This window comes from Anarrhichthys ocellatus, unplaced genomic scaffold (assembly GCF_004355925.1).
Source record: "Anarrhichthys ocellatus isolate YVR2014 unplaced genomic scaffold, GSC_Weel_1.0 scaffold62, whole genome shotgun sequence".
Classification (NCBI taxonomy): Eukaryota; Metazoa; Chordata; class Actinopteri; order Perciformes; family Anarhichadidae; genus Anarrhichthys; species Anarrhichthys ocellatus.
The window spans coordinates 217,258-234,629 of NW_022280092.1; the positions used below are offsets into that span (position 1 = coordinate 217,258).

The 17,372-nt window shown below is 42.7% G+C and overlaps 1 protein-coding gene across 4 annotated transcripts in view; it reads left to right on the forward strand.

Annotated features, from left to right (window-relative positions):
* Window positions 1–17,372, forward strand: part of cyth3b (cytohesin 3b) — a 29,503-nt gene that overhangs the window by 5,763 nt on the left and 6,368 nt on the right. For all 4 annotated transcript variants that reach the window (XM_031872119.1, XM_031872121.1, XM_031872120.1 and 1 more), the window contains exons 2-9: window positions 10,134–10,216; window positions 10,587–10,651; window positions 11,837–11,903; window positions 12,025–12,143; window positions 12,537–12,617; window positions 13,932–14,044; window positions 15,204–15,352; window positions 15,831–15,942. In XM_031872119.1, coding sequence (XP_031727979.1) covers window positions 10,134–10,216; window positions 10,587–10,651; window positions 11,837–11,903; window positions 12,025–12,143; window positions 12,537–12,617; window positions 13,932–14,044; window positions 15,204–15,352; window positions 15,831–15,942 — 789 coding nt within the window. The remainder of the gene's footprint in view (window positions 1–10,133; window positions 10,217–10,586; window positions 10,652–11,836; window positions 11,904–12,024; window positions 12,144–12,536; window positions 12,618–13,931; window positions 14,045–15,203; window positions 15,353–15,830; window positions 15,943–17,372) is intronic.

The window sequence follows — 17,372 nt, forward strand, 5'->3', positions numbered from 1 at the left end:
TGTGTGTGTGTGTGTGTGTGTGTGTGTGTGTGTGTGTGTGTGTGTGTATATGTCTTTATGTGGTGTGCACACAGAGGATTTGTGTGGGCTGCGAGCCCTCTCCATGCGTAGACAAATGGAGGAGATCAAGTGTGGAGGGATATGGATAACAGTTAGTGGATTATAGGTCAGGGGCTCAGGCCGCTCACTGTCACTTCCCTACTAGGGTAAGACACACACACACACATGCCACACACACACACACACACAGTGTATATAAACAGGATTCAATCATGACAGAAAAGCTGCCCTGAACGGAAAAGAAGAGCAGAAAAAAAGAGAGATATCCTCTGCTGTGTGTTTTCTATTCCTGACACTGTCAAGTGATTTACAGTCTGGTGAGTGACCAGGATCTTCTTCTCCTCTATCCTCAGTATTTTTAGGCTTTAGTCCTTTGCCCTGACCCTTGAATTGTGAAGTTGTTTTCAGAGATGGGACAGCTTTTGTTGCTGTAAGTGAGGACCGTGAAATACAAAACGAATGGCCTCGATCTATAACCGGGCCTTTCTACAGGGACAGCTTCTCAAGGTGTTGTCGCCCGCCCCCCTATTAACGTGAACCCACACATACACACACTTTCTCTCCTTGTCCCATAACTCATGATGCGTCGATGTCGGTGCTCCCGCAGATGAAGATTGTGTTTGATTGATAACCTGCCGTAGCTCTGAGTGGGTCATGACCACTAACACACACAGAGAGAGGGCCTGAAGGTGTCTCAGAGGGCAGGTCAGGTTCCTTCACACACGTGTTTCATCTCTTTGTTGACCTCTGTCCTGCTGAATCTCTGTCATGTAGTAAGTGCACGACACCTGGATCATTTGTTGTCGCCAGAGGAACGTGATCCAAATGCATTAACATTAATCTCCTGATATTAAAAACATCAGCAGATCTCCGAAGCTCCCAGGAGACCTGCTGATGTCATACATGCCTGCAAGCTGTCAGGAGGCCATACATGTGCGTAATTACATGGTAAAACAATGTGCTGCCAGCATGTTTCGCTCCCTGGAGTCTAAAAGGAAGGTGAAAACCAGTCTGCTACGTTTTGGTCAGACGAGAACAGTCGATATTCAAATATGTGACACGTAAAACACTTTAAAAGTGTTATGTAATTATAAGTACAAGATTCTTGACCACGTTTTCTGGATATTTTCTCTTTCACATCAGTGTCTTCAAGCGATCGACCTGTATTACTCCTATTAGCCGTAGGCTATAAGCACAGGGGGATTATGAAAACAATGTAACATGATATTCAAGTAAATAATAAGAAGGGCAAACAGGTTTGGAAATAATAAACTCTCCAGAAAGCCGTGTTTGAAAAATGTATACAGAGCTCTAAAATATTCCTGAAATAGGTTAATAGAAAAGCACTTAGCACTTAGTCTATGTGCAAGATTATTAACACGTAACAAAAATGTGTGTCTAATAAACATAATGCTGTTGTTTCCTTATGCCCCATACGTTGTCGTTCTAGTGCGTTTTTGTATGCATGTGCATGTTTGCAGTAGCCTCCCACCCCCCAAAAATAGGTATCTCCGAAAGCCACAAAGTAATTCAAAAACTGGATAAAAAAAATTCCTGGCAAGAAAGCATGCAGTAACAAGAACGTTTTTAAATGTTTGCTCATCTTTCACACTAATTATGAATGATTATTTTAATAAAACCAGTATTTCCATCTACTTTTAGAACGTTATCCTTATGAGAGACCCCTTTAGCATAGCACATTGTTCAAACTGTCATTCGATACGTTATTATTATGAAAACATTGATTATAGCTGCTTTAAGGAGGGGCTGACATTGCATAATACCACTGATTTATGACCCATGCCATATTGATCTCAAGCAAATTGTAAAATATTTGGGCATTGACTGAGTATCGACGCATTGTCATTCATGTTTTCATCAACACATCAGCCGCAGTCTGACTTCCGTTGCTCCTAAAGTAGTGTCGTCATGTCCCCACCCACCCTGAACACTTCCCTGCAACTGCAGTACTTATTTTTTATGAGACAAGGGGTTGAATGAATTTGACTATTTATACCACAAAGCCTTCGCCAACAAGGTCGTCATCCCTGATGTTTTTATCTTTCGCCTACTTATGTGGGAAAAACAAAAGTCTGCTCCTCTGTGGAGATGATGCAAGAATTACAGTTGATGTTTACTTCTCGGCTGTGCTCAACTTGTGAGATTTAAGATAAGAGGCTAAAGGGGGGAATAAAAGGCTCCTGAGTGCAGAGGATCTTAATCTGGAAAACCTCTTTACACAGAACCTGGGAAAGAGCGATGGTTTGACCCAAATCGCCCACATATTTTGCGTAATAAAGAAATCCTGGCTCAGGTTTAACTCCATTATGAACTCTCTCTCACTCCGCCTCCTCATCCGCCTCCTCTCCTTCCTGCTGTGTCTGAATAACAAAAGCAGACGTGGATCCTATTTGGCAGCTGGATTGTCTCCTCATCTTTCCGCCGTCCTCTCTCTCTCTCTCTCTCCGTCTATGGTGCATCTTTGCTGTACTCTTTCCCACATTTAAGGCCTGAACCCAACATAAACAGCCTGTGCTGCTGCCTCCTACGTCATGTTTCTTTCTCTGTCTACAACCTCCGCTCGTCTGCTCGGGGGCCTCCGTATCAGTCGTCGGGTGAGACACTACAGTTGTTTCCTGAGTGAGTCGCAGGACTGAGGGGCCCTTGTTGAAGCCCTGCTAAGAGTTTCTTGAGGACTTGTACGTCCGGACGAGAGAATACAACCTCACAACTCAGAATCCATGGGTTTAAAATCAGAGGCTACAACTCAAACTACCAGTGGTAGAAGAAGCACTCTGATCTTACACTGGTACTACGGTAAAAATGAAATACCACAGTGTAGAAATACTCTGCTACAAGTAAAAGTCCTACATTCAAAATTGTGCCCTTTTTTTTGCAGAATGGCTCATTTCAGATTAGTTTTGGAACCGCTGGTGTTCAGGCTGTCCTGTGATCAGTTATGCATGCTGGTGGGGTGAGACGTGACATTTAAATAAAATGGAGTTAGTATTACTGTCAACAGATCTGAAATAACAGCTTAGTTAAGCCTGACACATGAAGGTGTAGTATTGTCTAACAGCTGGTCAATTAAGAAATCTATAAATATAGAGTGTGAGGCTATAAAGAGCATTATGTTCAACAAGATCGAGAGACAAAACAAACGCGCATTAAGATTAATGTCGAACATATCTTTACGATAGCTGTCAACCAACAGATTGTGTATTGATCAAATGACAGGCGGTCAAAAACATGTCTTTGCTCTTATAGATAAGAAAAAAGACCGAGCAGGATGTGAGATAAGAAAAGGTCTCCGTGGCTGAAAGACTGATGGGCTGATCGTTTATCAGTTGCAAAACACGCAAAACTGTTTGTGCAAAAATATGCGTTTGGTAAAAGTAATCCACTACTTTGCTGTAGAGGAGAGGACGCGTGAGGTCAGATCAACGATCCTAATGAAGGACTCGCAGTCAAGCTCGTAATTGAGCAAAGATGAAGAACAAGGCATCCTGCTGTCAAAACCACTCAACTAATTTGTCTGAGGATCGTGACAAATAAACCAATCGGAAGCAGTTTTTTTTTTTTAAATCCAAAGGGAAGAGGAAGCGTTTCTTTCAGAGTGAAATTTGGCAACCGCATGTGCTCGTTCATGAATAAGTGACTGAGACTAGTGGGTTCTGTGAGGAGACTGTCTCACTTCAAGGCATCGTGTTATGGGGTGTTTGAGGCTTTGAAGAATCTAAAGGCCGTGTTGTGTTTGATGTAACCTCTGATTTTTCGTTGTAATCTAATTTTCATAAAGGGAGTGTTGTGGATGTCTCTTCTGAGACGAGAGCTGACAACAAGCTGCTGCTGCAGAGTTTTCACGTGTGTTTACGAGGCTGAAAGACGCTGCCGTTTAGTCCTTTAAGAGACATCGTGGGACAATTCGTCGTCTTTATTTCTGCAGATGATGGGGAAACTTTTCAACCTTTTTTTTGTTTTTAGCGATGCTAAATGTCGGTCTGCCGAACACATGAAATGTGGTAGAGTTATCCTTTGTGCCCAGAAGATGAAGCTTAGTGGTGGTTCTCTGACTTTTCCTTCAGCGCCACCAGCAGTTCAGCAGTTTTGACACAAATAACGGAAAAAACGAATCCCATTCCCATCAGCCTCAGCTGTAGTTTGTGTTCATGCTGCAATCCATTGTATACATGCCTCACAGAGCAGCTCTTTTATTGATGTTTTCCAGCCATTACTACCTCTCTTAATTACAACAGTGGAGCAGTACATGTCGCCTGACCTCGGTGAAAGATGAATAGCTGGTCTGAAAAAAAAAAAAAAAAAAAAAGGAGATAACTGAAATGTGCTGTTGTGGACATTTGATTTATGGACGAAAGAAAGACGTAAATCATAACTTCTTATGTGTGTGTGAAATCAATATTATCATCATGAGGCAAATGGGAAACTTGCCCAAAGTTGTCAGTCTTCCTTAATGTGAAGGAAGAACTTCTTGGAGGATAGTGACTATGATGGACGGGATCTGTGTTCATTTGTTGTTAGAGCAGAAAAACACTTTTTAGTTTTTAAATCTCTTACTCGTACTCCATGCACATGTCATTTGATGCACTGTATTAGTGGACAATTGAGTCCTAATGGGCACAAGCACGGAGGCAAATCATCATGTTTGCAATAATGAGGAATGACGATGAAACCTCAGAACAGTGACTCAGTAAAGTGGACAGTAACCTCAGCACCATGTGGCTGCTAGTCTGCTAGCCTCATAACAGTTGTGGCTGATGCTCTTAAGGTGAGTGGATTGTATTTAAAACGAGTGCACTCTGCTGTTGCTGTTGCACCCTCAGCGCTGCTGATCTGATGTGAAATGCAGGCCAAGACCCCATCATCACCATCATCATCATCATTGTAATAAATACCCAGAAGCCTTTATGAAGCAAAGATCGGCCTTTTGAGTTGAAGCAGAGGAGTTGAAAAAAATGCAGAGAATTGGATAAAAAGAAGGGATGAGACTAGAGGAGGTGAATATAGAGCTGGATGGACCAGACTGGTGGGTTGCAGTAGGAGGAATGTCTGCTATTTCCATACCTCTACTGTCAAAGTGTGTGTGTGTGTGTGTGTGTGTTCATGCTGTGTGTGTGTGTTCCCGTGTGTCTCAGCATGCTTGAGAGCTGTGAGTAGGAGTAACGCCGAGAGGGGTAAACAATTACCACACACCTACCAGCCACAATCTCACGGGCACACCGGCGCGAAACAAGCTGCTAAAAGCTGCTAAAAGCTCTTCCAGCGGTTCAGACACAATACTGACACTTCCAGTACTGACCTTCATACGGGCACAGACACCTCGGCTGATGGCATGTGAGTCATCATGGGAACTGGAGAGGGGAAAAGGCGGTATGTATTTTGTTCAGGAGATAAATACATTTTTATCTTGTGAAAGCGGTCGTGTTGAGCTGTCTCATTTTCACCGACTGATGCACTCGCCCCGGCTTTCTTACATCACCCTTAACTCAGCTGGGTTGCACACACACATGCAGCAACCACGCCACATTCTATTGTTGTGAACTCGTGTCAGTGCTCTCTAATTAGCCTGCGGTGGGAACGGCCTCTGCCCTCCTCGTGTTTACGGCGTTGTCGTCGTTACGGGAAGACCGGCCCAGTGGTCCTAATCCCAGCAGACATCCCCTCCATTGTTACACATCAAGCCTGGTGATGTGTAAACAATTCACTTTGGCAGGGGTTGGCACTCTCAGCAGGACAATACGGGTTTAGTTGTGTGAGGTTTTTAGCCAAGTGGAGCAAAGTTAGTTTGACTGTAGTTGGATTGGTGTAAGGGTTAAAAGACTTCTGGTGGTTTCTCCAAGTTGACTATTCAGCGAACATAACCAACACGGTAGGGGTATCAGTATGCAGAATCAACCTCTCCACTGACCTTGATGCCAAGGATATTGGAAAGGCTTGACTGTCAAAGGCGTTTAGTCGTTCGACTTTGCCATCTGCCAATAAAGGCCCGTCGGTCACGTGAATCCGATTCCCAATCTCTCTGGTACCTCCAGAAGCTTTAGACGTGAACTGCACCAGGACCGAGACCTTCCTGTCTGGACTGTGGATTGAACGGGGAAGTAATGTATTGTTCAAGACCCTGAGTAGTTTTACAGTTGACAAAGAACACCATTGAGCTGAAACGTAGCTTCTGTTATCGGTGGATAGAATAATTTGCATGCGATTGCATGTTTTCCTTTTTTTATGACCCCTGTGACCGTCTAGACCGCCAGTTACAGTTTTAATGGAATCATGAGATGGTGCTGATACACCAACTGAAACCTGAACTGACAATGTCCTGAATACTTAAAGACACACAAAGAGGGATTTGATCAAGTTTCCCTACTTCATGAACATTTCTTACTTTGCGATTTTGGTTCCTGCAACATATATTGCAATATTAAGTAAGTTGTGGACATTTTAGATTTAAATGCATCAATCTATTGTAATGTGAGAGCAAAATTAAGTGGCTAGATCTATGAAGAACTTTGTGTTTAAATAATTTCATTCCAAACGAATTGCTTGTATAGATATGAATGGTGAATTCACACCCAGAAAGCTTGATAAACAAAACTGGGATCGTCCGCACGTTGACCCGTTGAGTTGACTTTTTCTACTACCTGTAACTATTCTTTTAAAAAGAAGAGAGTCAATAATTTGCATTTTCTTCCCTCATGCTGTGACCAACTACAATCCGATCTCATGCTGCACATTAAAAGGAGTTGTGTACCTTGATGAACTGTTTGAAGGTTTGCTGCTTTGTCACCTGCAGCTTTATATCTGGCAGCTCTTCCTTCATGTTCTATTACTCTCTGCAATATTTGAAACGGATCCCCTGAGATGAATCTTTAAATATGACTTGCGCATCAGCATGACTACACATCATGGCCCCGCCACTAACTAATGAAAACTACTGAGGCTGTCACCATCATTACATAGTCCGTGTCCTACTCAATTACATTCTGCTCACTTGGACGATAAACTCTCTAAATAGCATATGGTCGTTAAATGCTACCATGTCCGCGCTGCGGGACATTGACCCCGGCTGAACTTTGCTCGTGACCCTTTTCCCTAACTCCCTGAGAAGGTGTTGACCCGGCTGGTTACGGTTGACCAAGACAAGCGAGCTAAAAGGCAATGTTGCATTGAAAAGAGGAAGTTTCAAACCCAATGACCTTTCCTTTCAGGAAATCTGGACCAGAAAACCTGAGCACAGTGGCAGTTACTCATTGGTGCATGCTTTAAGAGTGATGAGGGGGGTAAAAGGCTAAGCATGCAAGTTTGAACTATTATGATTATGTATTGATTGTTGCTGGAACAGCAGACCCCTGAGTCATAATATGAAAAGGGCTGAGTGGTAATCTATGTGGCCGTGCCGGGGGTTAAGCATGAAGGGTTTGTAAATAACTTAATATGGATTTCTTTTTTAACGGGGAGCGCTGCTTTCTATGAGAATCCACTCGCAAAAAACACACGCTCATTTCTAGACTTTCATGCATAATTCACGAGATGTCCAGTCCCAAAACAGATTTGGTCTCCTCAAACAATCTGTCCCATTCTCCGGTCCAGACGAGCTCTTTCAGCCAGAGTAGGAGGAATGGCGGAGTTGTTTTTGCGCATTACAGACGTAGGTTGCCTGCGGGGTCTCTTTGCTCCACAATTACTGCTTTATGAGGCCGTTTAACTGAAGCCAAGGAGGCAGAGAGTGTGACGATGTCTGGTATCTGTTCGTATATCTCTCTTGAGTCTTTCTCTTTCTTTCCTGTTTGGCGTTGAGAGCATCCTTTTGTGTCTTCGTTTCCTTTATACGCAGACTTTTTGCAACTTTTCACTTTTTTAGCCCCGAAGACCCTTCACTTGGGCCCCTTACAAACTCATGTTGCATGGACAAGGAGAAACCAATGGGAATTCATTATTGTGAAGTGTTAAGTCTTTTATTTAAGGTATTTTAAATACATAAAGGAAAGAAGAAAAACATAAAGGGAAAACAAAACCCTTTGCAGGCGTCCAATTCATCCACCCACTTCTACTGCCGTTTACAGTCTACGCTTTTATCACATTAGACTTTTCTCCATTGCAGTCAAGCCAGTAAAATAACCTTTTTTTTAGTATCTTGACAAATTAAATGTGAGTCATCAATCAACTGCACAATGCTTGGTAGACATGGTATTTATACCCCATTAGTATCTGTTGAAAATAAGCTCTGTTTCTCTCTCCTCAGCCTGCCTCGTTCTGTTTCATCGTGCAGACGTTGGTAGATACGGTGTGAGCATCGTGTGTGAAAGAGGAATGATCACACAGCCATCTGGATCCCTGCTCTCTTGGCTGCTCGTTTGTGATAACATGCGCTCCAAGCCCTCCGAACGTAACAACCTAATAGTCCGCACTGCCTCTGTCACTTTGTTTTACAGAGCAAGACTGAGGAGAGGGGAGGATTTAAGGAGTGTGAAAGAGAGCGAGAGATGCAGCAGATAGATAAAGAGGAGAGGAAATAACTTTACTTTTCTTTTTCCATTATTTACAGTCCGAGGGGAAACAACTAGGGGTAAAACGTCTGAATTGCAAAGCTGCTTAGCGGTATGATTCAGTTTGGGGATTTGAATCTGCTCTCACCCCCACTTCAAGCGCTGGGGTGGAGGCGGGCACAGAGGGAGAGATAGAGGGGGGGGGGGGGGGGGGGGGGTGTATGTGTGTATGTGTGGGAGAAACGGCGTCGGAGAAGCACAATCTGGTGGAGCTCCATGTGAAAGTGACCTACTTCCTGTCAGCTCGCTCTCAAATGGATTGCTGTTTTCTGATGTGTTGGAGGAGAGAGGGGGAGGTCCTCCGAGGGGTCGGGGGGGGGGGGGGGGGGTTGACGTGGCGTGGCTAAATGAAAGATAAGGCGGTGGCTCCTGGGGACCTACAGTGGAGAATGAAATAAATGTCATGTGTGTGAGGTGTAAATTCCGTATGCATGGCGTTTATGTTGTGTACTCACCTGTGTATACTGTGTTTGTGTGCTCATGCAGTAAAACATGCATGTTGCATGAAGCCTCTCTCTGCAGTGTTCATTACCCCAAATGAGGGCCCGACGACAGTCGGCTATCAGAAAAGCCAATATTTGAGAGGGCGGGCCTCGCCGTGTGTGTGTGTGTGTGTGTGTGTGTGTGTGTGTGTGTGTGTGTGTGTGTGTGTGTGTGTGTGTGTGTGTGTGTGTGTGTGTGTGTGTGTGTGTCAAACACACAGGATGTAATTTATGGAAGTGGGGAAGTTTCTGTGGTTTTAATATGGTTTGGAAGAAAATTCTCATGAGAGTTTTTTTTCATATGTGGCTTTTGTGTAATCCACATCTAACACCTGCTGTGTATTTTAAGTGCATAACTGTATATACTGTAAAGAAGTGATGTTTAAAGGTGGGAAACAAACATGAGATGCAAAGAAACGGCTACATGTACAAACTGTATATAGACATGTACAGCGTTATAGACCTTGAAGCAGCTACAATCAACATAATATCAATAGACAGTTCTTAACTATAATATTCAATACAACCATGCGGACTACTTTCCAAAGACTTCGTAGCATTCACAAAACAATGTGATGATCGATAAGTGGAAACATTAGTTTCTGTTATTACTCCAAACTGTCCCACGTTTGAACTGTTTGTTAGAGTTCAACAGTGCATTATATTGTTTTCTTTTTTACTGGTGTGTTTGCTGATTTGCTGAGCAGATAATAAACTTTGCATGGGACAAAATATACTCTGAGCAAAGATCTAAATTGTAAATCATGAGGGGAAAATGAAGGAATGTACTGAGTTCACCTTTTACAAACAGATGTCTGAGTGTTTGAGCTCCTGTCTGTTTGTGTATTCATTGAAGTCATGAGTAATGTCTTTGGTATGGATCCATTGAACACTGCCAGGTTTACTCCCGGTGACTCTGACTGGCTGGTGGGAAGGTGAATTAAATTAATCCATCCTCATAACCCTGTCCCTCCCTCCCTCCCTCGCTCACACACGCTCTTTCATTTTCCCTTCTCTCTGTATTTTCCAGTACCTGAGGACCTGTCTTTGGAGGAAAGAGATGAGCTGTCCAATATACGGCGCAGGAAAAAGGAGCTTCTGGATGATATCGAAGTGAGTATTGAAGCAAGAATTATGTTTTTTATTTGCTCCAGCAGCAGAAAGTTCCCGTAAGTGGGGATGGGCAATATGATCCTATTGTAAAATCAGTTATCGAAGTGTTCTACGTGTCTGAAGGCTCATCTGATGTGATGCTGATCAAAGTTACATATTCATATTAAACATTACTTTATGTGATTTTGTCCAAATATGAAAAGTATCGAGCGTTTCCTGATGCCTCCAATCTGTCCACTGTCAAATAAAGGCAGAAATGCCCTCTTACAATGATCCTGTTAAGGTCGTGTAATATTGATTTTAACCATATCACCCATTTCTAACAATAAGGAAACTTATAAGAGTTGTTTTGCTGTTTTCTTCTCTGCAGCGGCTGAAGTTTGAGATCGCAGAGGTAATGACTGAGATTGAGCAGCTAACCTGTGTGGGGGAGAGGTGAGTGAAATGATTTAAGGGCTGCAACTAATGAATGTTTTGACTGTTGATTAATCCGTCCATTGTTTTCTTGATTAATCGATTCGTGGTTTTGTCTGTAACATGTCAGAAAACTGCCGATCACAGTTTCCCAGAGCCCAAGAACCTTGTGTCCAAGAAATACTCCAACAACCAAATATGTTAAATATAATATATCAAATCAGGTAAAGCAGAGAATATTAACATTTAGGAAGCTGGTACCAGCAAATGTTTTTCCATTTTTGCATCTAAAGTTCGACTAATCAACTAATTGTTGCAGCTCTAAATTGCTTAGTCTGTCAAATTTTAGAAAATATTGTAAAACAGCCATCACCACTTCACATTGCCAATTGTGAAGTCCTCAAATCATCATTTTGTCCAACTAGTAACCCCCCCCTCAAAATATTAGCCTACCTCGTATTTGATGAGCTGGAACCAACATGTTTGGCATGTTTGCTCGACTTAAATGATTAATCAATTATCAGAACTGTTGTGGATTTATTTTCTCTTAGTTGACTTTTTGATTCATTGACTAATCGTTACAGGACTCATTCTTACTTTTTGCCAAATCTGCTCTTCAAAGCCATTGAGCCATGTTGTCGCTTCCGCTGTGAGCCTCACATCTGTCGTCGTGTGTGTGTGTGTGTGTGTGTGTGCGTGTGTGTGTGTGTGTTAATCCCCTTTGTTTGAGGAGTGCAGCGGGACAGTCCCTTGACTAAACATTAGCCAAACAGTCTGCATTCAGAGAATTTCATTTGATTGGTAGATGAGGTGGAGTGAGATTCTGTGTCTCAGGTGCAGCTGGCAAAGGGGCTCGGGCTATTTTGGGCACACAGGAAGTGTAGGGAACATGCACAGACACACAAAGGTTGAGATTTCCCTGTGGTGTGCGTGCAAAATGTGTTTTTGGAGAAGAGTGACATCCAAATGGCTGCAGGATGGGTTCATCTGTTCATGCACAAGTGCAGGTGATGAGTCACATGCAGCCACGTTTAGCCTATTTCATGTTCTCTCAGGTTAGATCCACTCAGTCTTCAGGTGACAGAGAAGTAAATAAAGAAACTGGACGAACCTATCCCAAACTGACGTACTGAACTCAGGTGCATGGGGACAACACCACAGTCTTAACTGTCACATGATGTTTTTGTGTGTTTTTTTTAAATTCAGCAAAACCACGCAAAGAAACAAACAGATCGCCATGGGGAGGAAGAAGTTCAACATGGACCCTAAAAAGGTCAGGCCTTGTCCTAAACTGACTATATGTGAGAATCAATAACAATGTCCCATCAGGTCTGTTAAAACAGACCAAAAGAGGTAACTGAAGTGCAAGTATGCACTCTCTTTTTTCAAAACAGGGGATCCAGTTTCTTCTGGAGAACGATCTTCTCCAGCACACCCCAGAGGACATCTCACAGTTCCTCTACAAAGGCGAAGGGCTCAACAAAACAGTCATAGGGGACTACTTAGGGGAACGGTGAGCTCTCCAGTTTTCCCTCTGTTTTTCCTCCACCTTTCTTTTTCCTGTCCCCATCTCACCGTCAGATCTGCACTGCATGTGCTCAGACGATGGCATAAAGCCCCAGGAAATTGGTGGTCTGGATTTATGGAGCAGAGCAGCGACGGGAGACAGTGCCAGTAAAATAACTCAGCGGACATGTGGTTCTTATCGAAGGGAAATCAATGGGGATAGGAGCGTCATAACAACAGGGGTTTCATGCTGCCTGCATGCACTGTGGCTTTCTCTTTGAAAAGCATCGGTGCTATGACATGAAAGCATTTATTTTTCACCGTGACCCCACAAGACGAATGTATTAACGTATTAACAGTCTGGCGTCTGTTTTTTACATGTGACCTTCCTCTCCTCCAGGGATGACTTTAACATCAAGGTCCTTCAGGCGTTTGTGGAGCTTCATGAGTTTGCAGACCTCAACCTCGTACAAGCCTTAAGGTGAGTGAACGACCAAGCATAGCACTGCGGGAAAGAAAAGCGAGGATCAGTGTAGGTGTCGTCCTGCAGGTGAAATGTGATCCAAGTCCTGTTTGAGTGATACAGTCGTCAGTTTGAAGACAAATTGCATCGTAGTTTTTAATACTGTGAAGATTTTACTACAAATGTTATTTCTGTATCGGACATCGCACGAGGTAAACAGTAGAGTTATGTCATGCATGCTACAAATAATATACCGGGAATGTATGCTAGCATGTGTTTTATTGAATTGGCTGATTGGATATCTCCTATCATTTGACAGATGAGGCTTTGTTACAGCAAAGGTTTAGCCAGGTTCAACTTCTTTGCAGATGACCCTGTATTTTTCTTTGCTGAAGGCCTCTGCATTGGCAACCCCACTGCATCACCACATTGGTCTCATTAAAAATGAATGGGATGATGGTGTTTTTTTCACACCGTTTGGTCGTCACAGGGGATTATGCTGCATTCACGGAAATATTCTCATCTTCGCAACTTAAATCTTAAAGCCTCTGAACACCCACTCAGGTGTTCTCAGTTATTCTGGCTGATCGTCTACCAATAAGAATGATCGAGGTGTAATTCGTCCCGCCCTAACATGCTCAACAGCTAACAGGAGACTCAGGAAAGATGTCACTCAATTAGTCTATACACGCCCACACAGTCCTGTGAAGATGTCTCATCAGACAGATTAACTGAAAACACCTGTGTGGGTGTAGAAAGGCTTCAACACTATATCGATTCAATTAAATTACCTCGAGTGATGGCTGATGTGAGACATCCATGTTTGTTTTTTTCTTCTGTATTATTAAGCGCACGGGATATTTTCAACTTTTCCGAAAAGTTTTCCAATTTAACATCAACTTGAATTTTAACTGAACACTATATAAATTAATTTTGGGTTTTACATTCATGACAGACTTTGGCTGATTTAGACGTCCATGTTTGTTTAGTTTTTAAGGCACTTCTGTATCATTTATCGTCAGTTCCTCCACTAATCATGACTTTGATGTTGATGTGAATGCTATTACGATAACTCTGATTTGAAGTGAACGTGGCAGTACGTGTTCTGAGGACAGCGTCTTGTTTAGGAGTCAGTAAAGAGAGTTTTTGTTTATGTTTTAGCCAAATCATTTAGTCTTAATTCATGATCTTTTAGACTCTCCCTTTCTTAATGTTAGTAATGTGGTTGGGTTTGTAATTTACAGTGAATATCCTCATACTGTAATAGACATTGGCATCAATATTTCATGATCTGGCATTACATTTTCTCTCTTTCTGTTCCTGCTGTTGTAGGCAGTTTCTGTGGAGCTTCAGACTTCCTGGCGAAGCCCAGAAGATTGATCGTATGATGGAGGCGTTTGCCTCTAGGTACTGCCAATGCAATCCTGGAGTCTTCCAGTCCACAGGTACCACACACTCACACACACACACACACACACACACACACACACACACACACACACGAACACCCACACACTGCAGCAGACATATGAGTCAGACTCAACTAGACAGTCCAGGGCAGATAATATGGGCCAGCCAGACCACCTCAGCCTCCGATCAATGTTTCTGACTGTCTGTCTTCCCCTAGTAGACATCTGGACCTGTTCGGGCTGCATAAATCTTTAAAATGTGACCACAAGCCTGGACATGTTTTCTAAAACACTGGAAAATATGAGCACTTTCCGACTACATAGATATCTGCTTTCAGAGAATCATAAATGGACCAACAGTCTGTTTACTCATCCGTTTTCAACTTCCTCACTGATCTCAGTGTGATCGCTATTTGTGTCTCCAGCAGTGATGATTAATTAAATCGATCACGGGTCTATAGTGGTCATGAGCGCCATCTCGGGGCCCCTCGCACTACGTCTGCTCCTCCTGCGTTAACCGAGCGAGTGTCGAGGAGGATGCAGGTGACGGCTCGGGTCATGAATATTGATGCGGTGCAGTGGTGACACACCCAGACTTAGTTATTGGTCATCTCTCAGGACCGGTGCGCTCAGGGTCGTAAATTACAGTGCGGGGCATGTTGACTGGGGCGGTTAGTGTGTGGATGGATGAGGTGGAGGTTAGCAGGAGTTATGATGTGGACTCACAGGAGCGGTGGGTTTTGTATGTGGTGTTGGATGGCTCCACGAGTCTGTGTGTCCCAGAATATGGTGCTCTTTGTTGATTAAACTCCCCTTTTTATTAGACAGACATATATTTTTGTGATGAGAAAATCTATTGATGGATTTATGTCTTATTTATCACAAATCATTTGTGCTGTCGTCTCAATGCCATTATTATAACTCCACTGTAAAGCTCACTGATACACCTTTTGGTTTCACGTTTCAATGAAAATATTTGAAATTTAAATATAGTGCATGTTCTGAATATAGTCGTTATGATATGAGATCAATAACTGAGTAACAAAAGATCAATATTTTTAATAATTTATTAACTAATCCATGAACTCCAAGCAAGAAAACGTGTGCTAACACACACACACACACACACAGAGTCGTGGGCGTGTGCTGTATCTTATGTCTCCCAGTGACACGCTTTGTATAATTACCTCCACAGACACCTGCTATGTCCTATCGTTTGCCATCATTATGCTGAACACAAGCCTGCACAATCCCAACGTCAGAGACAAGCCCCCCGTTGAGCGCTTCATCTCCATGAACAGAGGGATCAATGAGGGAGGAGACCTCCCGGAGGAGCTACTCAGGGTGAGAGCTTTGGCTTTATATTAGTTTGCTAGGTATGACAAATGTATCCAGTGTGGTTGTGCGCAGGAAAAGAAAACCTATGTAGCAAAGCAGAGAGTCGCGCTTCACTAATTGAGATGTTGCAGCTCAGCAGAATTAGATCTTCTCTCCAGACACTGATGCTAATGATCTTTCACAATCTCTCAAAGAAAAACGCATAAAAGCAAGTTCATCTACCCACATAGTGTGTAGGCTGACGTCTTTACCGCAGCACCCGTGGCTTCTTTTAAGTAGAAAAAGACACTTTGTTAAACCTCCCGGGGTCAAAGAGGAATGAATCATTGTCTCTCACCTTGCAACTTTAAAATAGAATCTGTCAATGTCTTCTTTAACGCACGTTTAATCTGAAAGCTGGGTTGAATGTTTTGAGACAGAAGGTGACTGGAAGTGTTTCGGTTTCATAATGTTCCTCTCTTTTTGTTTTTCTGTCTCTGTCCAGAATCTATACGACAGCATCAAGAGCGAACCCTTTAAGATCCCAGAGGACGATGGGAATGACCTGACGCACACGTTCTTCAACCCAGACAGAGAGGGCTGGCTGCTTAAATTAGGTTAGTGCAAGACATCCCGGATGACTTTATTTGGTTTATTACCCTCACGACAAGTGTGGCCTTATTCTCACTGCCGAGTGAGAACACGAGGTGAGGTTAATATCACTCGTGCTCTCTCACTTGATGGTGAGGTGTCACATTTTAGACACAATGAACTGGAACAGATCATCACACTTTTGTGTAATATTCATAAATTGACCTGAATTAACATTAATGTGTTAGAACAATGCTGTTAAACTAAAGTCCAGATGCGTAAAACTCACCCCAGTTCTGAACTCGCGTAAAGCCAGATGTGGTTTGGTGTTTTACTGGAACTGTAACCCGATCACTACCCATCATTAAAACATGGTCACATACGTTTTATTTCCTCTTCAATGTATCACACGAGGCTAGAAAAAGCAGGTATACGTGTCATCTAAAGTATGCTTAAAGTGTGCACATTCTCACGGCACGATCGGTTCTTCTAGAAAACATTTTACAGTGTGTGAAAAATAGTGAAGGCATGTTTTTATGTGCATTGTCTTCGTCTTAATGTAGTTTAGGGAGGAACATGCGCTGTAATAATCTCTTCTGTTTGAGTTTTGTCTTTGTGTGCCAGGGATTGGATGTGGTTGTATGCTTTCTCAATGAGGTAATAGTTTTTGGTCTTGTTTCTACAACATTCCTTCACCATTCTTTTCCTGTTTGTTTACACGTGTTTTTGATTTGGACCTCGCTCCATCGCTCCGCAGCTCACAACACATTACAGACGTTAACATTAAGTCCTTTTTTTTTCAACACTTTCAATTGTTGTAAGAGGTTGATTTATTGTTGAACATAAAATGTTTAATAGCTTGGATACTGCTTGTCAAAGGTTAAAGGGCAAACGCACTGCAGGTGATCAGTTTTATTACTATGTTCTCACACACACACACACACACACACACCTGGCTCTGACCTGCACATTCCTCTCACTCTGTGTAACGTCTCTTTAGTCTCATCAAACTAGTGACTGCGAATGTAAATAGCCCCATTGTGGCTCACAGACCTAACATGATTACATTCTAGTGCGGTTCCTCCCTGGAGCCATTCCCCGCGCCAGTTCTTGCTGTAATATTTCTAATTTAACTCTCTAAAAATAAACCCCGGAGGATGTGAAGGAATAAATGCCTTTTTTTTTTTTTCTTTTTTTTTAAGCAAAATCTCTCTCTTTGCTGAGCGGAAATTTGGCCGTGCTAATTCAATAGCCAGAGTCTATTGAAATGTAAAGAAACCCGGAGCTTTTATAATTGCGTGCGGCCCATATAGGCTCATGTGAAAACAGGAAGGAAACGCTGCAGTGGAAAGTGTTGTGACCGTAAGGGATGTTAGTATTGAGAGGAACTAATTGGGAATGTTAGGTCAAAGCACACTCACAGGGAAATGATCAGAAAGTTCTTGTGCTCTCCATG